This window comes from Enoplosus armatus, chromosome 20 (genome assembly GCF_043641665.1).
Source record: "Enoplosus armatus isolate fEnoArm2 chromosome 20, fEnoArm2.hap1, whole genome shotgun sequence".
Lineage (NCBI taxonomy): Eukaryota > Metazoa > Chordata > Actinopteri > Centrarchiformes > Enoplosidae > Enoplosus > Enoplosus armatus.
The window spans coordinates 2,174,322-2,201,229 of NC_092199.1; the positions used below are offsets into that span (position 1 = coordinate 2,174,322).

Below are 26,908 nucleotides of genomic sequence, written 5' to 3' on the forward strand. Positions count from 1 at the left end.
TTAATGTATCTCCTCTTTGAAGATTTGCATTTAGATTAGTGGAAGTAGTGGTGACCAAACTTTCATACACGCACACTCACACTCACTTCTATCACAATCATCAAATTCTGTGGAGGCAACATGCTACGTTTTGCACAGAAGCTGTAAACCAGCCGTTTGCTCGTCTTAATAAAAGCTTTTCTTTTCTCATCTCTATGTTGTGCTTGATGTCAGATCGGGCTGTAATAGGACTGCTGTGTGCAGCACGTGTGGATCCATGTCGGTCAAAATCGGCTGTCTACCGGACGCTGTTAGACTCTTGAGGCTTTAATGTGTGAATGTCACATCTGAATGTGCCGACGCACCGAGCTGCTGAGGCGTCTCTTTCCACCACAGACACTCTGAGTAAGTCTGCGGCCTTCACTCGTGGCAGATGTGTCCGTTAATCACATGTATCTCCATATCGTTCATCTCCATGGCTCATTGATCACCACAGAGTTTTTGTGATGGCGATTTTCAGATTGATTGGTGCAAACTGTAAACAGTAAAATAACACAGCACGCGGACATTTTGATTGTAGAGAGAGACGAATGATTTAACCAAGAGGAGAAAACAACCCTTTCTACCTTTACGATCTTAATATATCAAAATGAAAGTCAAAGCATTTTGTAAACGGTGCTCTTATTGAGTCCACTTCATCGCCTCACCTCATGAGTGGCTGTGGCAGGAAACAGTGCAGAGCTCTCTGCCGTAATGTGATGTTGTGACCACTAGATGTCAGCCTGATGCAGAGTCCGTCCTTAAAACAGGACACGACTCTGTGAAGCCGACAGAAACCGTAATACAGTGTGGTTTGACTGCAAAGCTGCACATCTCTAATGAAATCTTCATTACCAGATACAGAGTCCACGTATACTCTCTTTCACAGTGACAGTACTATCCTGAATGTATGTATGTAAATTAATTAAGTGAAAACTTGTTATCGGGATAAGTACACTAGATAGGGCATTATCAATTCATCTGCTAATTATTTTCTTTAGTAATTGATGATTTTTTATGTCCAAATAACGTCAGAAAGTAGTGAAAAAAAGGTCCAAGGTGACGTTTTGTGTGAGCAACAATCTTAAGATATTCAGTTTAATATCACATAAGAAAAGAAGTAACCCTGGAACATGGTAATAATGGTGAAAAGTTGCTGGTTAGTTTTCTGTTGATCGACTCATTGATTAATTGACTTATCGATTCAGCACTTCTTCAGGCCTTTTAGTTTTTGTAATTATTGTATGTGGACACTATGAAAAGGCCTCTGATATAAAGGTCTTCATGATTGTAGATATTAAATGTGGCGTTTTGCGTCCAGCACCTTCTTGTGGTCGTGTGCTGTAGTTTTTGAAGGATCCCTCTATGACTTTCACACCAGTTTCACATCGTACACGCCTCCGTCACAAACTCAGAAAAGAGGATGATGTTTAGTTCCTGTTAAAAACTTCTCGACGCAGAACTCCTCATCGAGTTCAGCTAAATTCTAACTTACTGTAAACCCAGTGAACCAGGTTCCTCCTCTGAATGTGTCACGCTTCATTATGTCCTGTGTGCTGCTGACCAGGTGTGGCCAGACACACAGGTATCAGTGTGACACTCATTATTTATTAGCAGCAGCTTCCACCTTCCTGTGACGCTCTCTGTAGCCAACACTTTGCTGACTAACTGAGTCCTTCGGCCCTCTCTGAGTAACAAGTTATGTCATCGCCGCTGCACAACTTATGATTCTGATTAAGGGCGTGATCCTCTTTAGCAGCCGCATTACAACTGAGGTTTGTTAGGACGCGGGGTGTTATGAGCGTTTCTGATGACGCAACATGTTCGTATGAATGAGGCTTTGATCACAGAGGGATCTGGTTCTCTGAGCCGCCAGCTTTTGGCTGTTTGTTACCTTTTACCGAGTGTGTTACACCTGCTGCTGCTTTCATTCACAGTGTGGAGCTCCAACTGGATGCTCTTCATCATGTATTTAAATGAAAACTCATGTCCTGCACTTTATGTCAGATAATAATAACATGATGGCACATAAATACAAGAGGCCTTTTTCACAGCAGATATTTTGACTTGTCATCGTAGGAAAAGCACCGGAGGAACTAATAATAACATTAACGACATCTAGCTTCTGTTCAAGTGTCCCAGTAAGTCATGACAGCGAGGCAGCATGTACAACACCACACAATAAATGGATTTCATTACTTTCCTTATTTACAACAGTGCTTTTCCAACAAGATAAGTCTTCAGTCTCGGTTTAAAAACAGACTTGAATTATGGTCTACAGTCATCTACGCAGAGAGGAACGTCTAACTGCAGGTGAAGGAGCTGACCTCACCTCGTTGTGTCAGGAGGCAGCGTCGAAATGGAAGATAAAGCATGTTAACATTATAATCCATATGTTAACAAGTAGGAAAGACACAACCATGGGAATGTCTCTGAATGACACCTATTTTCTGCCATTTGAATGATAATAAACTCGCTGCAGGATATTTCCACTTATTTCTACACACTCTTCATATCACAGTATTATGGAATGACTTGGGCATTATTCTTTATTTTCCTTATTGTCTACAAATCCCACGAAAAAACACAAAAATAATCAATATTTTCCGCCTTCCTACTCCATCTGTGGCTCTCTGCTCTAAGACCATTGGCTCCTACAGAGGTATAAATCTCTAAAAAAAATTAGATTTTTTAAAAAGTCTCAGTAATTTACTAAAAAAGCTGGACACTGGACAAAAGTTACTCAAACAGGAGTAAATGGTGCTTTTGTTGGGGCTATTTTCAGTGGATTAATACACATTTGGTGCTCTAGTGAGTACTTACGGCCTATTTCAGAATAAACTACAGTGTTTGTGTTCATGGTGATGAGGGAACAGGTCACCCAGTGACACAGTGTGGCTCACCGATGTGTTTTTGATAGTTTCTGGATGACATTATAAACTTGTTATTAGGATCAATTCATCGCTGGTTTTGGTCTTTTGGTTTTGGGATTTGTTGACAATAAGAAAAATATGGAAATCATAAACTTAACCTTTAAAATTCCCGAAGTAGCGTCTGTCTCAGTTTGTTGTGTCGGATGTTTGACTCTTCAGCTTTCTGTAGGTTACTAATGACACGTGCCTTGTTGTACATGGAGGCTTTAGGACCCAGAGAGCTCAGATCGCTCTGTGCTGTCTGCTGTTAGAGCTAATGCCTCTCTCTCGCTCTCGCTCTCTCTCTCTGTCCCTGTTTCGGATAGACAGAGTGGCTGCCTGCTGGATCTCTGCCTTTCCCTCTTTTCCTCTTTTTCCTCTGGATATGGAGATCAAAGGCCCAGAGACTCCCAGCGTCCGGCAGCAGATGGAGGGCTTCCATAGACTACCTGCAAGCCAAACTAAGTCTAATTACCCGAGAGCGCTGCAGCTTTTGGAGTAGTTTCCTCCAGAGTTTTCTCCTCACCTGTGCAGAGGGAATCCCAGAAGTGATACCTTTTTTGTTTGTTAACGCTCCTGTCTTTAATTTTTGTTCTTGCTGCAGCCTCGTCGGGCTCTGAACTCAATCTCCTCCCCTTTTCTCTTTCACTCGTTCAGCTGTCACTCTGTCTGTCACTCTCAGGATATCCCCTTCCCTCTTTCTAGGGTTTCATAATGCATCAGGATCTCGTTCAGAGGCAGGGGTGGATTTCATCCCGCTGCTTTCTCCTTGTTTGAGAGTATGGACGAGTAATGAGTGCTTCTTCACCATGAATCAACAGACTGGGGTCATGGAAATAACGAAAGGTCACAGGCCAGTGCCTCACAGAGCTGCACACTTAACTTTGAATAACTAGATACAAAACACTTTTTCAATTATTAACCTTTTAGCACTGTTTTTAGCTGAGGCGGATTTTAGCAAGCAGGGTTTTTTTTTGTATTTCTTGGCTCTATCGGATATACAATCATGGGAAATGCGGCAGGAAGCATGGAGGTACCCCAGGGGAAGGAGGGCAAGGCGGTGTCGGGCCCTCCAGGCTCCACCGGCCCCCAGAAACTGAAACTCCCGATGCCACCTGAAGAAGAATTGGAGCAACGCTTCAGTGCAGTCCTGGTGAGTTGTGACTTTGTGCAGCAGATCTGGGTGCACGTCAACTTTCACATAGAAGAAAAGAGCACAAGGCCCACTGCACAAAGAAACAAAGAATTTGTAATATGTTGGAAATGTGCACGTCCTCAGGACGAGCTTATCACAGTACCAGGTACACAATGCCTCTGTGGAAAGATACATAAGAGGTCCTTTATACTGGAGCTTACTGCAGCATTAGGCTCACTGCATGGTCTGCTGGAGGATGAATGATTGTGTGTGTGGGGGGGGGGGGGGGGGTTCAGATCTGTTTACAATTTAATAAAAGGTGAGACTAAACTTCATCGTCACAGCTTCACATTTAGAGTAGAGCAGCTCGTTCATAAAGAGCCGCTCTTTAGGTTTTCAGAGAAGGTGAAATGTTAGAAAGAGTTAAACACTAAATGGCCAAAAGTATGTGGACGACCCTGACGACACACACTTTGGGTGAACTTGGTTTGGTTTGTGCCTGTTAGTCCCGATCAAGAGTAATCCTAATGTTACAGCAGACTCCCCCAAAAACTACAAACCTTCAAGGGCTTTTTTTCCCCCCAGTTCGCTTTCGTGCGGCCAATATGAACACTGGAGTGATGTAAACCGGTCAGCGGTTGTTATAGCAACGTCACGACAACAACAACAGCTACAGCTACAACTGTCGGCCCATTTGTTTTGTTCCATGTTTTTACGGCTACCGTTACGAGCCGTCGTTTACGCGGTTAACGTTTTAACGTTTTTAAAAATGGCGGTTGCTGGTGCTGCATTAGCTCATGTGTTCGACCAATCACTGTTCACATAAGTCACTCAGGGTTCCTCTTGTGCTGGGAGGGAGTACCTCCTCAAAACCGCGTTCTAAAAATTACAATCGTTCTCCTCCAGTTGTTCGTAGAACTATGAAAAAGTTCCTCCGGTCCGAAAGCGATAATGATATGAATGATTGTTCTCCAATCAGACGCCACTGTTGGCTGCCTCGTTCGTCTCGACACACTTTAGGTACTAATACTATAAACGTTTTGTTGTGAATCGCTCTTGCTGGCTTTTGTTTTTAAGGGGGGGCTTCAGGTTTTCCGCATGACTCTGACTCAAAACCACAATGACAAAGTGAATCCTTCGACCAGCGTTCCTCGACGATAACTAGATTTTCTCCTCATTACTTCCTTCACAACAACATGGCCAGTGACAAACTGAGCTCATACCTACGAGGTGACGGTCCTGAAAAAAACAAGGCAGAGACAAATGTGAGTCTGACAACGCAGCTATGCTCAACATGTGGCCGGACGACTCGCTGTGTGACGAACGGCATTCCTTCAGTCCTTCAGTCTCCGAGCTGCGTGATGATATGTGACATCACGTCGAGCTGATCTGTGGTTTGATACCAGGAAACATAAGCAAACAGGCCAGCATACTCGCAGAAACAGCCTCCTTCTTCCCCTCCTGAAGGTGAACGGTAATCAATTAAAGCCCTGATAAATGCTGTTCCCTTCCACCGAGGCAGTTCGATCAATGCGTGGGAGCAGAAAACACTCCCTGTTAGGGCAGAACCGAAGCTCTAATCATCTCTGCTGAAGAGCTAATGGATTCTTCTCTGTCAAAAGGATGTCTCCGCAACATGTCAGCGGATGTCTTTGATATTTGGACTAAAGATCAGCTCATTAAATCTGTGAATCGAATGTTTTTAGCCGTAATAAAAAACTTGATTCCTAAGATTACAGTCAAATCAATTCAACTTAAAAGGTGATGGGAATTATATCGGGGTTTAACAAGTAGGGGAAGGGATTGTAGAATTTATCGTTCAACCTGGCTTAAAGAAAAAACACGTGGGAAGCATTTCACCTCTGAAATGTAAGAAATGACAAGTGGTCACATGATAAAGTCAAACAGACAGCAGACAAACGTGGCCTCTGGACACTTTACATGTGAAATATGGCCCACAGTCCAAGAAATAACAGAAATGGTCTTTTAAAAAAAACTCCTTCTCAGGTCATTAAAACTCCCAAAGTCGCAGCAGCCATGCGGACATGCGGACATGTGGACATGAGGACATGACCTTGGTGTTTTGTTACTTCTGGCTACAGAACTGGAAGACATTCATGTCCAAGTGTGAGACTTTTAGTTTTCAGTGTTACAATAACGCACAAGTTTTATCTCCCAAAGCCACGCATCGGCTGCTCTAACACGTCTTCTGGTTTCCACCAGATGTTGAACCAGCTGCGGGGATTTGCTCCCATTCAGTCACAAGAGCATCAGTGAGGTCCGACACTGGTGCTGGGTGACCGGGTCTGGCTCACAGTCTGTGATCCTCAAAGTGTGTTGGATGAGGTTGAGGTCGAGTTCTTCCACACCAGACTGGGAAAACCAGTTCTTTAAAGAGCTGCTTTGTGCACAGGAGCATCGTCATCGCCATCGTCAAACTGTTGCCACAAAGATGGAAGAAGTGTGTAAAATATAACTGCATGTTGCAGCAGTAACAGACCCAGGCCAACAAGTACAGCCACATAGTGTACTAGCAAAATACAGCCTTTGAATTCTGAATGTATCTACAGTATTTATACTGTTTGTGTCAACATGTTTGTTGTGTTGTCTTTTGTCTTTATCTCTCGCCTCTAACACAGATAAAGCTTCTACTCTGCTCTCTTGTTTTGCATGTAGGACGGTGTTTGCATATTATGTTCGTATTGACATAGCATATCCTTACTGGCCACAGAGTAGATTCCATCTGTGTTGCAGTGCAATGATTTGTGTGTGTGTGTGTGTGTGTGTGTGTGTGTAGGATGTAGTCGGGTTGTGGGATGTCCACTGCAATAAATTAAAGTGCCAGCAGCTTGCAGGCTTTTCTCCCTTTGCATGTGTGTAGCTGCAGTCGTGTGTGTGTGTTTGTATGAATGTGCAGCTACATGCCGTCTTTCATGTGCAAAAAAACAAACAAAAAAACCAGGCGTCACTCTGCAGCAGTTTAACTGAATGCTGCAGCTGAAATAAATTCTCCACCCCACCCTGCGCTGAACACACTCCCTTGGTGCTAACAGCGCGCTTTTTGCTACATCACCACTGTATCCCACCAAATATAGATCATCTCCCACCAACACTCCTCCTATCTTCTGCTGAGTCTGCATAGCAAATGTCCTGTGCTAAGTGGAGAAGATACTCTGTCTGCATACAAACCTGCAGGCTGCAGGCTGCGGGCTGCGGGCTGCAGGCTGCGGGCTGCAGGCTGCGGGCTGCCTGCCTGTCTGAAGAGGTAAAAGTGAGGGAGGCTGCAAAACTGTCACTGGTCTCATTCTGCAGAGGCTCAAAGGGACAAGAGGGAGAGAAAGTGTCAGACTTCCCTGGGTGGAGGATAATGGCAGACAGCCATTATATTTGCATGAGAGTGTGCAGTGTATTGTGTGTTATAAACCAGTGGGTTTCTTTGTGAGCTGCTATTATTGATGCTTTATTCATATTGTGATGCTGTCTGATGCCACTGCAGTGTGTTCAAACTGAAAGAATCGATATCAAAGCAACAGAAATCTGCTTCAGTCGCTTCCAAATGTACGTGGCGCACTTTTCCCTCAGTGTTTTACATAACACTTTGCATATTTCCCAACAGGGAATGCGGCAGTGGGTGGAATGGTAAATGTACATGTGTGGATTTGTGTACTGTATTTACAGACTGAGACGCAGAAAGAAAAAAACAAACTCCCTTGTTTGCAGTTCTGCACTTGTAGCAGGTTAAGAAGTTGTCAAACTGACAGTTAACCGCGTCTGAATTCATAGAATAGTTTAAAAGCCGAACCCTGACGTTAAGGATTACATTTACACCACATAAAGAAATGTGTCTCTTGTATACAGATTCTTGTTCTATTGTAGCCGACCACACACATCGGTATGGCCAAAAGTATGTGGACACCCCTGCCCCCTGAGCTAAGACTAGCCCTGGGCTAATTTAGCCCCTTTCCACACTGGCAACTTTAGCGCCGTGTTTAGTCGATTTTCATGGGATGACCTCACAAACTCGGGTCTAACGCTGCTCTGGAGCAGGGCCAGCAAGCCCCCGGCTAAAGTTATTGGATTGTGCCAGCGTGAAAGCTTTCTTAGCCCGGGGGCTTGTGCTGTGTGAAATGGTTTTCCCGGTTAGGTGTGGACTTGACTGACCTGCACAGAACCCTGACCTCAACCCCATCCGACACCTTTCGCATGATGGGAAACGAGCCTCCAGGACCGGCGCTGGGCTGCGTGGCGACGTTGGTGTAGTGGCTACAGTCAGAACTGCAGAACACGTGATGCACGCTGGCCCAAAAGTCCTTCTCCCCGTACAGTATCAGTACAAAATGAATGGCGATGAATGCACTTTTATGAGCATCGGAAACAACAAAATTACTAAAAAAAATTCAGCGATGGTGGGGAATCATAATCAAAGTGACAACTACTTCCTGTCAAATGAGTGTATTGATTGGGAAATGTGCTTACATGTTTTGATGTGATTACATGACGCAGCCTCGTGTACGACGAGAGAAACAGGGAAAGGAAGGAGAACACGGATCACGCAGTAATTATTCAGCCGCTGCTGCAAACGCAGCTTGTTTCTGTGAACATGATAATTCCATTGATCCGTGTTTTTGGGATAGTCAGCACGTTTAGGAATTCAGGAATGCATCACCATGCATCATTCAGCGACACAGAAATGTCCCACTTCTGTCGGCTGATTCCGAACACACCGCCTTCCTCTGATTCCTGTGTTGTTTTACACAGATTAGAGATGCATCGCATCTACGCCGTGTTGTTGGAATCAACCGCAGGTCTGATTACCGTCCAGTCACTAAGCATATATGTTAATGGCAGGCGTAAAGGTCGCTCATTCTGCTTTTAAATGCCACTTTAAATCAGCAGCGTTGGAGGGATTTGTAAGCCCAGAAAACACTGAGGCAATTATTGTGCAGGTTGTCATGGAGAGAGTGCGACAAGAACGGCCACATGCTTTCACACTTAACACGTCAACGCAGTGTTTAAAATGATCCACGAAGGAGACGCAGCCACCAGCAAGCTAGAGATGAACACTTGAAACTGTTCCCTCACACCTTGTTTTTTACGTTATTGTCACGGCGACGGCTCCCTGCTGATTATCTGGTCGCATGTTGACGTGCTCAGCTGCTCTGTTTGTGCAGTTGTTCATGCAAAAAACATTCAGTGCAACACACGCAGCAATGTTCTTGTTTGGACAAGCTGTCGTGCTGTGTTTTTGACATAAATTAGACAAGATTTTAACCTTTAAGACTTTTTTCTTCTTGCTGCCAACAACTGTGCAGAATACCAGCCGGGCTCTCAACACACTGTCCTTTGGCTATTGTTGGATTGTCTGGAGATATTCTGTATTTTTCCTTTTCACCAGCAAATCCCGTGAAAGACCACTGTAGTTTATTTGGACTCAATCTCACATACGTCATACTCACTAGAGCACCAAATGTGGATTAATCCGCAGCTGAAAATAGTCCCCCTACAAAATGTATGTATGTATGTACGGCCATCTGTAGAAACACAACACATTTACACATCATGTTTATTCATAGAAACACAAACACACCTGCTGTTTTATTATTTATTATTTCCATCATGGCTCCATCGTTTAATATACACATACATTCCCTATTTGGTTTTCCACTGAGGAATCTAAACATATCTCAAAGTGTTAAAGTGTTAAGACAAACCTGAAATAAACACTGTTTTACAGACAAATAAACCAGCTGACGCACAAAAACCAGAAAGGTAAATCTCTTATGTGGCAGTAGTGGGACTAATGAAGACACAGATTATACATTTCTGGACAGAAGGTTTCACTTTGGAGGTCAAAGCTCCACATTTACAGTTCCACAGTTAAACCTTGTTGTTGCCTGTTTGTTTGTGCGTCTGTGTGTGATGTGTTGAAGTCTCTGTTGTTGTTGTTGTTGTTGTATGTTTGCAGTTGCACACGAGCGTCTCTACATTTAATCACTAGAATCTGATCTGGATCGCTGAGACTACACGTGAGAGTCAGGTCACGTGTTTGCAACCGGATCAAGTGAGGCGACAGATTTGATCATTAGTGACAGATAAGAGACGATAAACTGGATGTTTGAGGCCAATAATCATATTGATATTTGACAAACTGTGATGGAGGAACACAGTTCGGCATTTCAGTACTGCAGTTTGTTAATATAGATTTTTGTAGTCATGACTAAATATAGAGAAAGACTTTTTCTCTAAAAGAGTGAAGCAGGTTTGTTTTACTCTTTCACTTTGCACTGTTTCATAGTGGTCCAGCAGGCCACATAAAACCAGCACGTATTGACCCTCCGGCTCCATTCATCAGGTCTGATTTATCAGATTCACATCCAGCCGCACAACACCATTGATTTAATGTGCTAGTTGGGTTTTGCTGTGCTCCTGTTTTTCAGCGTGGCACACATGATGCGTCCAGCAGCTCTCCATGTGTTTTAGTGTTCAGGCGGCCTCGGCTTTCACCTCAGGAGCGAAGACAATGAGTTTCTGTATACCTCCAAAAACCTTAGAATTATTGAGGTGTTTTCCTACTTTAAAAACAGCCATGTGAAAGCTATAGATACTCTACTGCTGCATAAGTATTTCATGCTATAAAAGAACAAAACTCAAACATAAAAGCTGGTGATGTGGTTCAGCCGGGGGCTTATCTCTGAGCTCTAAGGAACCACGGCTGGACGCTTCAAGGAGAGCAGGAGGTGTGAGGGCGGACCAAAAGGAGGAAGAGATAAGAGATGAGGAGGGTGCGTAGCATCGCAGCAAAGTGAGGAGCGACAGCATTAGCAGCACACTTGTTATTGTGTTGTGACAACAGACAGTAACAACAGACAGTAACACACCGCTGATAATGACCAGCGATGACTCACAGAGTGACTCAGTGTCATTCACACTGGAGCCGTGCTCCATAGTGAGGAAGAGAGTACGGGTCAGGCTGCTTCCTCTGGTACAGATCAGGGACACACTAACTGTAGGTCCTGGACTTCAGGAACAATCAGTACCCAAAAGGGAAATACTCACGTTGTACGTTTTGGTTTTCCTGTCTGAGCATTAATCAGTCGTCCTTTGCGTGTACTCAGTAATCATTGTCTCTCCATGGCGCAGCAGCTGACAGCAGCCTGAGACACAACAAGAGCTTTAAACTGCAGCCCCCGTTAGCTTTCTGGCCCCCAAACAAACATCCACAACTAAAAAAACGTACTTGCAAATGTCCACAATATTCAATTTACATACGATACATGTGATCATTTTCAATACCTCTGCTAACAAGACGCCATCGAGCCTTCTCAGAGGGTTAAAGACCCTTTTTTATTCCTTTCACTAATAGAAAATATTACAAAACGTTTGAAAATCACTTTAACATATATAGTCTTGAGGCTCACCCTTAAAACACTTTCCTGTTTTCTCTTCTTTCTGTTTGCAGAACACGATGAATCTTCCTCCAGACAAGGTGAAGATCCTCAGTCAGTATGACAGCGAGAAGAAGTGGGACCTGATCTGTGACCAGGTGAGTCCGCTCTCGAGATTTTTTTTTATCATGTTTTCCATCAACTCTGCCGATACTGCAGAAATAAGCCAATCGATGGCACGTGTTTTATGGGCTGCGGACGTGTAAGCAGTGTAGGCCGATCAATACTCTGACGCAATGTGAATATCAAACATGAGACAACTCCTCAATCCTCACCAACACGCACACACGAGGAAGCTCATTAATGTTGTACATCACCGTAGTAACCACAGGGAGGACGGAGGACACCTGTCACCATCACACGGCGCCTCGCTCGTGATGATTTCACAGCCAAAAGATTTCACTTTCAACAACTGACAACATGGATTCTTTAATCAGCAGGTTTGTGTGCGACTGTGAGTGAATATAACTGCTGCATCACAGCAGAGTCATTTCTGGAAACTTCTTGAGATCAAACCCATTTGCATAAGAGACGCTGTGTAATCAAACTGCCTGTGTGAAACCCCCGGCTGAGCTCTGCCCTCTGGGCCCCCCTTCCCCTCACTGCAGCACAGCAATCAAATATAATTAGAGGTCTGTGTGTGTGTGTGTGTTTCTCTGCATCATCAGGAGCGGTTTCAAGTGAAGAATCCACCATCGGCTTATTTGGAGAAGCTGAAGAGTTATCTGGATCACGGAGGAGTCAGTCGAAAGGTACAACAGCAGCACGCTCACGTCCCCGCGTCTCGGTTTCAAGTTCAGTTTCTGTTCGGCCTGAAAAAAAGATTTCAAAATAAAGCCTTTTATCACCGTATTTCCTGAAAAATGTAGCTGATAAAATTCTCTTTGTGGCCGAGACTTGAAGTAGTGGATTACAGCGTTTCTCAGATTATGTGCAGGAGATGAAGTTAGAGAGTTACTGAAGCCTGTTTGCATTCGTCGCTGTAGTAAAGAGGAGGTCATGAAGATAAACATCATGTGCCCAACTGGTTGATCATTGTTCCTTTAGCAGACCCGTCCGTCCATCAGAGCAAAACATCCAAACATAAATACATGAATGATTCAGGTATTTAAACTGTAGTCTGTCAGAATTGGATCATTCCTCCTTTCAGACATCAGTCGCCCTCTTGTATCATCAAAAAACTGCAGCAGTGAAAATGTGAATTTACATCCTGGACAGAAGGTTTGCCGAGACTTTATTTTCCCTTCGTTTCTTCCTGTTATCAATGTGATTTCATGGAGGACGTCTGTGACATCATTGTGCTTTTTTATCACACAGTATTTGTCGCTACAAATCAAAAACCCCGGCGTCTTTTACATTTTCTGAATAATTAAGCACTTAGTGACCTTCGCACTTCCCTGCGTGTGTTTTGTCAGTTTAAGAGACGTGTCCAGGAATCCACTCAGATCCTGAGAGAGCTGGAGATTTCCCTGAGGACCAATTACATTGGGTGAGTCTCGCTCCAAATCCCACGTGGAGGAAAAAACAAAAAGGCTTGGTGGAGTTCAAACTGTTGTTGAAGGGAAGACGCTGATTATATCACAAGAATTAAAGCTGAGCCAATAAATTCTGGCAAAAGCTTAAAATCTAATAAAAATTCTACATTATAACTCTGAAGGAGATTATTTTCATTATTAAGCTGTTGATCTACATGTGTATTCAATAAATACAATTTAAAACTCGGTTTTGCTTCTGCAATAAAACAAACTCAGGTGATGTTGGAGACAAGAAGATTTGTGTGTTTGAAAACACACTTTAGTTTCTAAATGAAGGTCACGTAAATATACGCGTGTGTTTAATTCAACACGTTCAGTGATTGTGTCCATGATGTCCACCTCACGTCCCTTTATGTGTCCCCCTTGCAGCTGGGCTGAGGAGTTCCTCAACGAGGAGAACCAAGGCTTAGACGTTCTCGTGGACTACCTGTCCTTTGCCCACGGTGCCGTCACGTAGGTGTCCGCTTGAAACACCGAGTCTTAACTTCACGCACTGAATCAAACCAGAGCTCAGGCTGCACAGTAACCTCTGCTGGTGTGACTCGCAGGCATGACGTGGACGCTTTGGACAACGGCACGCTGCCCGCAGACAGAGGCAAGGCCACGGACAAGTCGGTGGAAGATCTGAGCAGGAGCGCCAGCAACTCCCCGACTCACAGCGCCTCGAAGGCCAGCAAGGCCTTCACGGTCAGGTACGGGGGGCGGGGGGGGGGCTGTCGACGTCGTCGGCACATACTGAACATATGTTGATAAATCCTCAGACACATGAATCCCTGAAGTCCATATTAATAAATATTAGTACGGTGACTCATTAATAAGAGATGAGTGAAGGAACATGTGAGTGTCCACATGCAGCAGGACAGACGTTAATCCATGTAAACCATAATCTACTGCACTCTGACATATATGTTCCTACATGTACACATACTGTATACTTGTATGTACACTACTACACACACACACACACACACACAACCAGAGGAGGTTATTAATAACCTCTGAATTTATCTTTATTTCTGCCTTAAAGTTGTAAAAATACAATACAGGAATATTTATTTATATAATCTTCAGAGGTGAGTACATGAGAATATTTGTTAACCTTTTGTGAATTGATTAATAAATTATAATTAGATAATAAAAGGTGCTGACGTTGTCGTGTTTCTGCAGGTTTATTGTATTGCAGAAGTGTTTTAACAGTCAGACGATATTTTAACGTCTTTAATTTAACAAGTTCTGACACACATGAACTCTGAGAAGATGTCACACACACACACACACACACACACACACACACACATCACCTCTGCAGCCGCCGCGTTGCTTCATGATGCACATAAACACAACAAAGCCGTGACTGCAGCGTCTCTCACCTGCAGATTCAACTCTCTCCAACACAGGAAAGCCCTGAGGAGCTCTCGAGCCGTGAGCCAGACGGACGACGTTCACCTCTGCATCATGTGCCTCCGCGCCATCATGAACTACCAGGTATTTAAAACCTCCGACTCGTCCGGATGAGGACTGAAAAAATACTAATGAGAGTCAAAATGATGGGAAACTGGGACAATAACATACTCACAGTCAAGATGATGAGATACAAATTCACAGTTATGACTTTCTTAATCAAAATTAAGAGATATTGAGTCAAAAATGTAACGTTCTTAGTCAAAAGTGAGTCATACTTAAGAGATATTAAGTCGTAATTATTAAGTAAGAAATGTGACTTTCTATGTCAAAATTATGAGACACAAATTCTTCATCATGATTAATATATTAGTCCAAATTAAAGTAGCCTAAATATTGACTCATCTCATAACTATGATAACGATACGTGATTTTATTTTGTGTGTGTGTGTGTGTGTGTGTGTGTGTGTGTGTGTGTGTGTTGTCAGTCCGGGTTCAACCTGGTGATGAAGCATCCCTGCTGTGTCAACGAGATCACACTCAGCCTGAACAACAGAAACCCGAGGTATGTGTGTGATGTAACTCTGTCGCCGTGACGACAGACGCGATGCACCTAACTGATATAAAACACGTACGAGGGAATAAATGTGCGTAAACTTGTGCTCCTCAGGACCAAAGCTCTGGTGCTGGAGCTGCTGGCGGCCGTGTGTTTGGTGAGAGGAGGCCACGACATCATCCTGTCCGCCTTCGACAACTTCAAAGAGGTCTTTAGACTTGAACTACATCTGGGGGGGGGTGAGAGGGGGGTATTGACATTAATTAGAACGTCTCTGATTGACTTCATCAGACATGACAGCAGCCTCAGAGTGTCTGTCTCGATACCAAAGCCCGACTTATCTGGATACTTTACTGTTTTTCTTCAGAACCTTTTCAGTTCTTAAATGTTATTTCCTGTCTAAACACAAGCAGCGGTGAAAACGTTCCAGCAACTATTATCAATATTTGTTGTCGACGTGCGGATTTGAATCTGCAGCTGAACGCAGCGGAGCATTTAGCGGCTAAAGAGCGCGAACGTCGGACTCACGTTCATCCGGTGACACAAACACGACTCCACGCGAAGGATTGGTGTTCACAAATTAGTTATCACATGACTGATGCCATTCGTCAAATAAACGTCACAAATTGGCGACATTTCTGATCTAAATCAGGAAAGAAAGATGACAAAAGGGACTCTAATCAGGAGGGATCAATTAGTCCGATCGGTTCTGGTGCTGAGCGGTTTGCCATCTTGATTCTAGCGGCTGCAGTTCCTTCATGCTTCTGTCGGGGTGACCTACATTACAAACATCAGCAGGGACGGCTCAGCCCACATTCACGCAGTATTTTAAACTGCTCTTAACATAGAAGTGGTATTTGTGTTACAGCACCCGCATACCAGTAACCCTTTAATGCAATGAAAAGCAGGTTAAGGGGACCCCCCCCCCCCAGCAGCTGCTCTGCCCAGTTGTCCCTCAGCCAGAGGAAACTGACTGAAGAGGCGTAAATATGTGGAACACTTGTGGAGTCGCCTCTGACCTCTCCTTGGCCGTCTCTCATCTTTGCCTCAGAAAGCAGCAACTGCTGCAACAACAAGGCGACTGAGAGGAGTATCAACCTGAACCAGGAGCCTCTATTATTAGGACAAGTCAGGGATGTTAGAAAGCTGCCCTGCAACAGGGGCTCGGTTAACGATGGATCCAGATCTGCCAGCTTCCAATTTCAGAAACACTTAAAACAACAGTTTAATTAGACTGAACGGCCGCTATAATGGTCTTTACTGAAGCCCGCTTTACTTCACTCATTATTTGAATTTAAGTGTGAGAGTCGGATCTCGTCGGACGGTTCTCAGATTGTGGATTAATCCGGGGGGGGGGGGGTAAAATAGATTTAATGTGCTGAACACAAACTTTGCTTCTACTCTGGAAAACTTCCTTGTTTGTCTTTAATGAGACTCTTGATGGAGGACGTGTTGACGCGTCACAGGTGCAGATGATGAGATTAACGGTGGCTGACAGCTGCTCTTCGTATTGTTCACGCCGGCTCGCTGTGTTATGTTTAGTAACACCTGTTGTTACGTGTTGTAACTTCATCTATTAGGATCCACACGAGCTTCTGCACAATATTTACATCATCGACAAACACAAACACAAACACAAACAGAGAGTTCAGCTACTTCACTTACATCCTGCCTTTTATTATCTGGTACCTATATTCAGGCCCCAGATAATAAAACATGACAGTTATTGTTCTTTATTTTTCTGATTGTCAACAAATGCCATGTTAATCCGTCTCTCGATACTTTCTGACCTTCCTACTGCGTCTGCTGGTGAAGACGTAAATCTTTAAAGACACCTCACAAAGATATATTTTAATTTTAAAGCCAGGCATCGTAGTTTTTATCAAACGTTCCTCAAACAGGAGGAAATAGTGCATTTGCTGGGGACTATTTTCTGCAGCGGATTAATCCACATGTGGTGCTGTAGTGAGTATTTGGGGCAGCAGGACGGTGTGTGTGTGTGTGTGTGAGACTGAGTCTTAATAAACTACAGTGTGTGTGTGTGTGTGTTCATGGTGATGAAGGAACATGTCTCCCAGTAACACAGTGCGGCTCACTGGTGTGTTTTTAACAGTTTTTAACAACGATGGAGCTCTACGGCTCAGAGGACGGAGACGTATCAGGCTGTGATACACACAGATGATACTTGTTGGTCTTTTCGTGGGTTTGTTTGTTGACAACAAGAAAAATACAGAATATCGCCAGACTTATCGTTGAATAAAGAAAGAAGAAGAAGAGCACATCAGGGGACAACATCAGCCGTCACCTCGCCTGGTTGATTCGTGCGGCATCAGTTTCCTCAGCGGTGACTTGAGTATCACAGTGAGTGGCACTTGTTTTGGCAGCGCAGCAACGCCGATGTGTGTGTGTGTGTGTGTGTGTGTGTGGGCGGGAGCCAGAGGGAGGCAGGCGGAGAAAGATGGAGAGGGCGGTGGATTGGTGGGGAAGTAGAGGCAGGCGGGCGCTGAGCCAGCAGCTGGCTCATGTGTCCCTCAGTAGCAGAACGTGGGCTTTGTTTTGGGTTGTGCAGGCTGTCAGGTTGGCGTGCTGCATTATTTAGCGGACATGAGTGGGCAAAAAGGGGGGGGGGGGCAGAGTCAAACACGGTCAGAGTACAGCTAATGGACGAGGCAGGGAATATGCTGAGCTTTGAGTTAAGAAAACTCAATTAATATTTAGCCACTTTTTCTCTGCGCTGTGGAGGGACACACTGAAGCCTTGATCATGTGACTGTGTGTAACATAGAAATGATCCTGCACAGTGCGAAGGCAGCCCCGGCTTTATTAAGACTCTATTAAGACTATTTCTGTCTGTTTGTCCCTGAACCGGCCTGAACCGGAAGCTATACTCACAACCGCAGAATCCCCACGATCCTCTCTGTCGTATACGGGGCTGTTGAATGAGCTGAAGAACTCATCGTTTACACTCACAAAGTCTAGATAGATAGATTGCATTTCTGTGTGTGCACACTGCCCCCATGTGTGTACACAAGGAGGAAGCATAATGCAGTTTATTTATCTAGTTCATCATCAGAAGCTTGTCTCAAAGGACTTCAACAACGATATCCGATCACCTGTAGTTTCTCTGCGCCTGCTGCGATGTGGTTTCACTCCTCACTCCGTTTGAAATGTTTCTTTTCAGGTGTGTGCAGAGAAAAGTCGATTTGAGAAGCTCATGGAGTATTTCCGCAACGAAGACAGCAACATCGACTTCATGGTAAAGCAGTGACTGAAACAATGAGAGCATGTAGTCGTAGTATTTTAGTAGTAGAAGTAGTATTTTATTCAGGAAGTATAAACAAAATCTATGTCTTATATTATACGTAGTGACTGATCAGTGACCTACATTCTTATTCACATTTTGAATGAACTCTGGCTTCATGTGAAGTAACACTAAACAAAGAGAAACCTACAGCGTGCTCCACTTGATACTGGTCATCTGACACTGGGAGTACTGGTCACCAGTAACATCTGAAGAAGACTACAAGTCTGAAACTGAAAGCAGTCTGTTGGTGTGGCGTTAGAGAGAAGAGAGCTGACCTGAGATCTGTAGCTGCATTAGCCCATTAGCCGCCACTAGCACAACACACCTGACTCTCAGACTGAACTGTTGGTGGTTAAGTTGCATTGTGGGTAATGTAGGCGCCAGGTTTGATGATATCTCTCTCATTTACATATTTTACACCTACGCTTGATTCTTGTCTGGGAAGAATTAGTTCTATTGTTAAAAACACATTTCAGTTCTGGCCTCCTGTGAAAGAAAGAACAGGATTCATTAGTCTTATAATAGAAAGCTCTCAGACGGAGCTATTAACAAAATGTCAGTCTTCCTATTAATTAAACACATTGTGTGCAATTATGTAAAATGGGCAGAGTGCACATGACGGCACTCGGCTGAATATTTGTAATGTTTGTACGGCAGTTTGCTTCAGCTAAATTATCTTCAGCCCTGGAGATCACAGCTGTAAGCACACGTGTGTTCAGTCCGGAAAAGCTGATTATGATCATAAGAAACCTGCAGAGAACTTAATGGTGACTTAATTTAATCAGCCTTGATTTTCCAGCTTGTTGTTTTGAGCTGTTCAGTCGACCCAAACAATAAAAGTGAATGCAGCTTAAACGTGCAGCTACAACAGAAGGCGACGGGGACGTCAGGCTGCACCAAGTTTCTGTCCTTTGACTAATTGATTAATAGTTGCAGTAAATAAGGCGTTTCCTCTGTCTGCCCACCAGGTGGCCAGCATGCAGTTCATCAACATCGTGGTCCACTCAGTGGAGAACATGAACTTCAGGGTCTACCTGCAGTACGAGTTCACTCACCACGGGCTGGACGACTACCTGGAGGCAAGTCGCAGATGGAGAGAGGCTTTTGATTTATCCTGCAGGTGAACTAACAACACGGTGCTTTTTGTTTGAGTGCAGAAGCTGAAGTTCACGGAGAGCGACAGGCTGCTGGTGCAGATTCAGGCCTACCTGGACAACGTGTTCGATGTGGGAGCTCTGCTGGAGGACGCCGAGACCAAGACCGCTCTGCTGGAACACATGGAGGAGCTGCAGGAGCACAACTCGCAGGTACATGCTGTACATGCGACATGTATTGTCTCACATGAAGACAGTGAAGATAATATATATAACGAGGTATAAACGAATGCTTTGCCGTCACAGTTGAGCTCCAGGCTTCAGGAGAGCGAGAGGGAGGCGATGGAGAAAGCCTCAGAGCTGGAGAAGAAGCTCATTCAGACCACAAAAGAAGTGGAGCTCCTGAAGGTAGAGGACAGCATTCTGTTCATTATCTCATTATTTACTGTCATCGCTCCGGCCAGCGGGTTTAAGACCATTTTAAGCCGCTGATATAATGATAATATTCAAGCACATCCTTTCAAAGAGCAATGAACGTGCTCTTTAAGAATATTCAGACACTGGAATATGAATGGTTATCTTTTAGATGTTGTTTAGATGTAGTTGCCTCTCACACAGATTATTAACAGTTCAGGTGTTCCAGCTTTACCTTCAAATAAAGCGAATGCAGCTTTGATGTTCTTGTTGGTACACATAGAATGAAACGCTGGATGTTTGCGTGTCGTAGGAGAGCCTTCGTGAATCCTGCTCCCAGGTGACTCTTCTGCAGCAGCGAGAACGAGAGAGAGAGCTTGAACGTGAGAGGGAGAGAGAGAGGGAGAGAGACAAGGACCGGTCCACCCAGGCCCTGAGGGAGCTGGAGGTCAAAGTCCAGGCTCTGGTGGAGCAGGGGCTGGTCCGAATGGAGCGCTCCTCCTCCGGACACCTGGACGTTCAGGTGCTGCCCGTCGTCCGGCACGTGACTCAGACAGGTCAGAGCCGGTCTTACTGAGCGGAGGGTCACTTTTAACAATATAAATATATTCAGCATGAAGCCGAGCAGCTCCTCGTCTCCGCTGCGGGCTGAGACGAGTCACGCCACTTAAGGTCTTGAAATAACTTCCTCTTCGCAGGTGAGATGAGTGTTTCACTTCTGCTGAAGCTTTGGTTTCGGTCTAGAAAGGGACTTTTTTGGTGCCCAGTGAGACGATCTTTCTGCTCTGATTTTCCAGCTAGAAAATGTAATAATTGCTGTAAAATAAAAGACAGGAATAAAGCAGAAGACCAGATTTAATAATGAATTGTACACGTTAGTTTAGAGCCTCTGATCTGCAGTCTGCTCTCTCAACATTTAGCGACTTCAACATGAGATGAATATTAAATTAGTTGAAGGTGTCAATCTAACTCAACCCGCACAGACTTAATTCAGTGATTCATACTGAGTCCATAGACAGACGATGACTAGCATTTGGTGGATAGTGGTGACGACACGTACGCGCACAATTCAACACAAACGAAGAACAAAGTTTCCAATAATGTGAGAATGATGAATAAATATTCTCTTATTCTCTCGCAGTAGGAGTAACGTCAGCAGTCCTCTCCAGGTTTTATGACTCTAAAATAACACTGTTGTTGTTCCTCAAGCAGCTGAAGACGAAGCAGGTTCAGGTAACGACCACGAGGCCGTCCCCTCCTCAGACCCTCAGCCTCACCTCTCTGAGGGTCCTCTGCAGCCGGCTACAGTCCCAGCTCCTCCTCCTCCACCACCTCCTCCTCCTCCTCCACCTCCAGGCTCAGCTAGAACCCCCCCTCCTCCTCCACCACCACCGGCGGCTCCACCGCCCCCGCTGCCTCCTGGAGGTGTGACCGAAGGGAACTCAGGTGAGTCCGCAGTCGGAGCAGGTGAGGCTCTTTGGTTCTTTAATGTGAGCCAATAAACAATAAATGATTTTCTCTTTCAGAAGATAAACGTCTTCTTCCTTTTTTCCAGGTTGTAAAAAAAAGAAGCCCATTCAAACCAAATACCGCATGCCGCTGTTGAACTGGCAGGCGCTCAAATCCAACCAGGTGTCAGGAACCATCTTCAACGAGCTGGACGACGAGCTCGTCTTAGAGGTCTGAGCGCTTCCTCCGACTCTCTGCGTCTCTGTTTCCACTTCAAACCTCTCGTTCATCCATTCGGTTTTCTCCACATTTATTGATGTATTTTATATACCAACATGAACCACTTCTGTTTCCTCACTGGACGTTTTCTTAGGAGCTCAACATGGCGGCTTTTGAGGAGCAGTTCAAGACCAAGGCCCAGTCCACCCCTGTAGAGCTGGGGACCCTCAAGAGGAAACTGGCCCACAAGACCCCCAGCAAAGTGTCTCTAATGGAGCCCAACAGGGCCAAAAACCTGGCCATCACCCTGCGCAAGGAGGGCATGGCTGCCTCTGACATCTGCTGCGCGATTGAGACGTACGTACGAAAACCATCTTAACAAGGCGACAGTAAAATAATGATTTTAAAAAAGAGCTTTAAATCACCGCCGTCCCCTCAGGTACAACCAGAGAGCCCTGAGCCTGGACTTCCTCGAGCTCCTGGAGCGTTTCATCCCCACGGAGTACGAAATGAAGCTCATCCACAACTACGAGTGCGAGGGCAGGCCCCTGGACGAGCTCAGCGAGGAGGACCGCTTCATGGTGCGCTTCAGCAAGATCCCGCGGCTCTCGCAGCGAATCAGCACTCTCACCTTCATGGGCAACTTCCCCGAGAGCGTCCAGCTAATACAGCCTGTGAGTTCACGATGAGGGGGGGGGGTTATAAAACCTGAACTGACAGTCCCGTGATAACAGATTAGTACTTATTATATCGAGCGGCGGGGGTGCGATCAGGTTGTGATGGCTGCTGCATGTAAACAGACGAGGCTGCTGTAATCTGCTGGTCTCATACGTCTTAGATCTGAGTTCGTGTATTTGGCTGAGAAACTAATAATAACGGGAGTGACTCGGTCTCTCTGACAGCAGCTGAACGCCCTCATCGCCGCCTCGATGTCCATCAAATCCTCCAGCAAGCTGAAGAAAATCCTCGAGGTCAGTGAAGAACCGTTTTATTTATTTAACGAAGTGAAGAAGAAGAACAGCAGCTGATGTTTGTCACGTATGATCTTTGCTCTCTGCACATTTAAAACATTATTTTATCAACATTTAAAGTCAATGAAAGTGAAAGTTCACAATAAATAAATGATATCAGTCGTTTTTCCTCACGTAGGGAAAGACGCTCTAAAACATATTGTCTCATAAAACGTCGTATCGTTGGCTGTAAAACATTTAATGAAGAGAAAAGGCTTGTTGTCCTTTTCAGGGACCTTTTCTGGTTAAATAATTAGAAAATACTTGAAAGGAGGAACTTTTTAGTTGCACTTTGTAGAGAAAAAGTTCTGAATTTGAAATATGATGTTTAATGTGAGAAGTTCTGTTCTGACAGTCAGCTGCGCTCTTCTATGTGCAAACAACAACTCTGCTGCTTAATAAACAATAATGTGACTGTCTGACACTGACTGTGTTTCTGGTGTAAAGGTCATCTTAGCTTTTGGAAACTACATGAACAGCAGCAAACGCGGGGCAGCGTACGGCTTCCGCCTGCAGAGTTTAGATCTGGTGAGTAAAAATTCAACTTGAAAACACTGCAAACTGAAAACAGCTCCGTGTGTTTCTGTGCAACCCAGGAATGTTTTCAACAACTGACGACTTTCAGTCTCATTTCTTGTTTTTAAATGTTTTCTCACTGTCTCAAGCTGCTGGACACTAAATCTACAGACCGCCGGCAGACGTTGCTGCACTTCATCGTCAGCATCATCCAGGAGAGATACCCGGAGGTCCGGTGCTTCTACACGGAGCTGCACTTCCTGGACAAGGCGGCGCTGGGTAAACACGAGAGAGACAGATCATATGACAGATTTTACTGAAATCATTCAAACCAAAACAAAAGGAAACATTTGCAAAATGATTTGTTGTAGTTTTTGTAGTTCTTCTACATCTGTTTTTTACAGATGTGTTCGTTGTCTGATCTGATCGTCAAACCTAAGAAATATATTTCTGCCCTGGACTTGATTTTAACTAAATGTGTTTCCAGTTGGATCTGAATTAAATTCAGTCCCTCCTGTGCAGAATGTTAAAGAGGAAGATCACTTTATTCACGACTGCGTCTCTGTGCAGGTTATCGGTCCTTCTCACCCCGACACCAGCTTTAATACCTTATAATCAAATGACTGTCGCGTCGGTGTGAAGAGGCCGAGCCGGCAGCCGTGAGCAGGAGGCGAAAAGGTTTCATTCACCCAAAAGTGAAAGAACTGTGACGGAAACGTAATCCATGAAAAGTAGTTCCTGTACTGTTTCTTTCTCTTTAACAAAAAGGAAACAAACATAAACGGATCAGACCAACAAAAACATAAACTAACCCGCAGTCAGGTTAAATATTTCAACCGTGAAGCGAAACAAAAACGACTGTATTTTAAGTCCTGAGCAGGAAGGTTTTAAATTGAAGTGACACTGAGCTCTCCTGTAGTTTCTCTGGACAGCATCCTGCAGGACGTGCGGGCTCTGGAGAGAGGCATGGAGGCCACCAGGAGGGAGTTCTCCGTAGAAAAAGACAATCCGGTGCTGCAGACGTTCCTCAGCAGCAACACCGAGCTGCTGCACTCGCTGATGGCTGATGGGAAAACTGCCCAGGTCGGCTGCAATTACCCCGAAATAAACCTCAACTCTTCTGTATTTACACATCAGGATACTTTCTGACTCCACATGGTTTCTTTTCTTCCAGGACGCGTACGACTCCGCTGTGGAGTACTTCGGAGAGAACTCTAAAACCACTCCGCCCTCCATGTTCTTCCCCGTCTTTGTCAGGTTCATCAAGGCGTACAAGGTCAGATAACGTTCCTCTTCCTGATCCCTGGATTTAATGAAGTGAAGCTGCTTCACTGATGATGAAGAACAGCTCTTACTTACAGCCCAGTCAGTCAGACCTTCAGATGTGGAAACCATTAAAACTCTCTCTCTGACAGCAAGCTGAGCGGGAGAACGAGCAGAGGAAGAAACAACACGTCCCCAACTGTGAAGCTCCGACAGCTCCACCTAAAGCTGAAGTCACCGGGAGCAAGGTAACTACACCAAGTACAGGCTGCTACGTATTCAAATACAAATACGTCTGCATTAATTCACACCAGCCGCTGCGTGTTAAACGACGCTGAGCCGTCAGAAAGTCGAACACAACAAACGGACATTAATGATATTAAAGATAAAAGCACAACAGACAGTTTGAGTAATAATATTACAGCCAGCAAATCATGTTGGCTGAGCTCGGTTTGTTTACAGCCTGTCGGAGGATGGAGGGTGTCCAGATTCAGACACGTTCTGATGTTTCAGGTCTCTATGACGTCCAAACTGCCACAGATGGATCTGATAGCAGAGCTGAAGAAGAGGCAGGTGTCTCCTCTGGTGAGGGAGGGGAAGGACGGAGCCATCGAGGACATCATCACAGGTACACCACAGCCAGAGACGGAGACACTGTTAGACCGTAAGCTGCGAGACACGGTATCGTCTCCGTCAGTTGACTTAAAGGAACAGAAGGAATTAACACACAAACGCTCACATTTCAAACAAACAAGACACAACACGTTAATCGGTGAGCTGTACTGTTTCACTTTGGACAGAGCCGGGCTTATGCTAAGCTAGGCTAACCACATCCAGACTACCATCTCCATATGAAAAAGATTCGCCTTCATCTCTGATTTCCTCTTCTTCCTGTTCTTTGTTCATGTGTCCTTCTCTCTCTCTGTCTGTCTCTGTCTGTCTCTTGTTTGTCCCTCCTCCCCCCCCCCCCCTCTCTTCAGCTCTAAAGTCCGTGCCCTTCACGGCTCGTTCTGCCAGACGCTCCTCTCGTCTCTTCTGCGACTCCGTCTTCAGCGACGAGGCGACTTCTTAACATCCCTCGCTGCTCTCTGGGTCTGTTTCTCTTCCACGAACAGCTGTTCCTCTGCAGCGCTCCTCTAACGTGTTCAAAAGCACATTTAACATTCGTGTCGATGTCACATTACAGGCTGAAACATGATCCATAAACACAATATTCTGATTTAAATGTTCTGTAAGCAAAAACGCCAGCTGCTCGGGTCAGAGACTCCACAGGACGGCTACATGCATGCAGGCAACAGACTGCTCTGAGATCAGTCTGCCGATGTGAACGCGAAGCCTCTGTCTGTCCCTGAAAGATTATTTTAGATGCTGTTTTCTGTGTTTGTGAGTTTCCTCCAGAGACGTCTGCGTTTTTCCGGCTCATTTGAAACCGTCTGCTTCTTTTAAAGGAGCTGATGTGATTCACTAATTTTGAAACAACAACAACAACAACAACAAGTCCTTCAAACTAAACAGCAAAGTACTCTGAGCTTTTTTCTGATTGGACACAGTTCAGGTTTGGATTTGTTTATTAGTTTTGGGAAGAGACGTTATCGCCACCAACACTGATGCTTTTTATGATCAAAAGAAGCTAATTTACTCTCATGTAGTGTGTCATAATTTATTTTATTAGCTGAGCTTTAGGCCTTTTTTTACTTTTTACTTAATAACATGCACTGTAAACTTTAACTCCGCCCGGCTGACAGACAACATTAGCCGGTTCCAGTTTCAGGAGGTTAAACCGTCTCCGTCGCTACCAAAAGTATGTGGACAGCCGTTTGTCAGTGAGGTCCGACACTGATGTTGGGTGATCGGGTCTGTCTCTGAGGCTGCGATCCACTTCATCCCAAAGGCGTTGGATGGGGTTCACATGACAACAGAAGCGCGTTGATGTGCCGTTTAGATGTTGTGATCTGAATCTTATCCACCAGTCTCGTCTCAGTGTGTTTGTCGTTTGTCCTCCGCCTCAGATTTAAGGAATCAGCCGTACAGACGGACAGACGGCGGCCGACGCAGCGCCAAGTGGAAACCGGGACAACAGCTCCACGTGTCCTCAGACATCTCCCTCTGAAACGCTACAGACCAGACCTAACGCAATAAAAGCACAAAAGATCAGACCCTGAACTCGCCGTGACGACGACCTCACTGTCTCAGGATGACGAGGTGAACAACGCATGTTTCCAAGATGAAGAATATTCAACACAAAGTCTTTCTGTGACAGCGAGGCACCTCTCTGAATGAAGCGTAACCGTTCTGTGATTTGAATAATCAAACGTCAAAGAGAATATTAGCTGCACTTGATGTTAATACAGTTACATGGAAGAATGAGCCCTTCAGCTGATCTGATCTGGGACGGACGGACGGCTCATGAATCATTTTGATAGTTTTCTTAAAAAATGCTCCAGACATGATTTTTTAATTGGTTTTAGTTTGAATGGAATATTAATGGCCGCCGTCCGTCTCTCTGCCTTCTAGTAGCTCTCGAAAATCCAGGCTGAAGATTTGTAATATATTTAAATTATTTTTAATACTGAAGTGTAAGAATGAGGAACTTCTACTTTGCTTCTGCATTTCAACAAATAAAGCGTTTTATACCGTT

The 26,908-nt window shown here is 44.7% G+C and overlaps 1 protein-coding gene across 1 annotated transcript; it reads left to right on the top strand.

Annotated features, from left to right (window-relative positions):
- The first annotated feature begins 3,293 nt into the window (after positions 1 to 3,293).
- Positions 3,294 to 26,908, top strand: fmnl1b (formin-like 1b). The gene is made up of 26 exons (XM_070926578.1): positions 3,294 to 4,083; positions 11,525 to 11,608; positions 12,179 to 12,262; positions 12,926 to 12,999; positions 13,415 to 13,498; positions 13,594 to 13,737; positions 14,443 to 14,530; positions 14,935 to 15,011; positions 15,117 to 15,210; positions 18,183 to 18,257; positions 19,274 to 19,384; positions 19,463 to 19,612; positions 19,706 to 19,807; positions 20,127 to 20,370; positions 21,026 to 21,280; positions 21,369 to 21,493; positions 21,636 to 21,838; positions 21,921 to 22,155; positions 22,384 to 22,452; positions 22,939 to 23,019; positions 23,157 to 23,286; positions 23,927 to 24,090; positions 24,182 to 24,283; positions 24,423 to 24,518; positions 24,784 to 24,898; positions 26,280 to 26,908. Exons 1-26 carry the CDS (start codon positions 3,937 to 3,939, stop codon positions 26,378 to 26,380), a joined length of 3,234 nt encoding a protein of 1,077 aa, XP_070782679.1. The 5' UTR covers positions 3,294 to 3,936; the 3' UTR covers positions 26,381 to 26,908.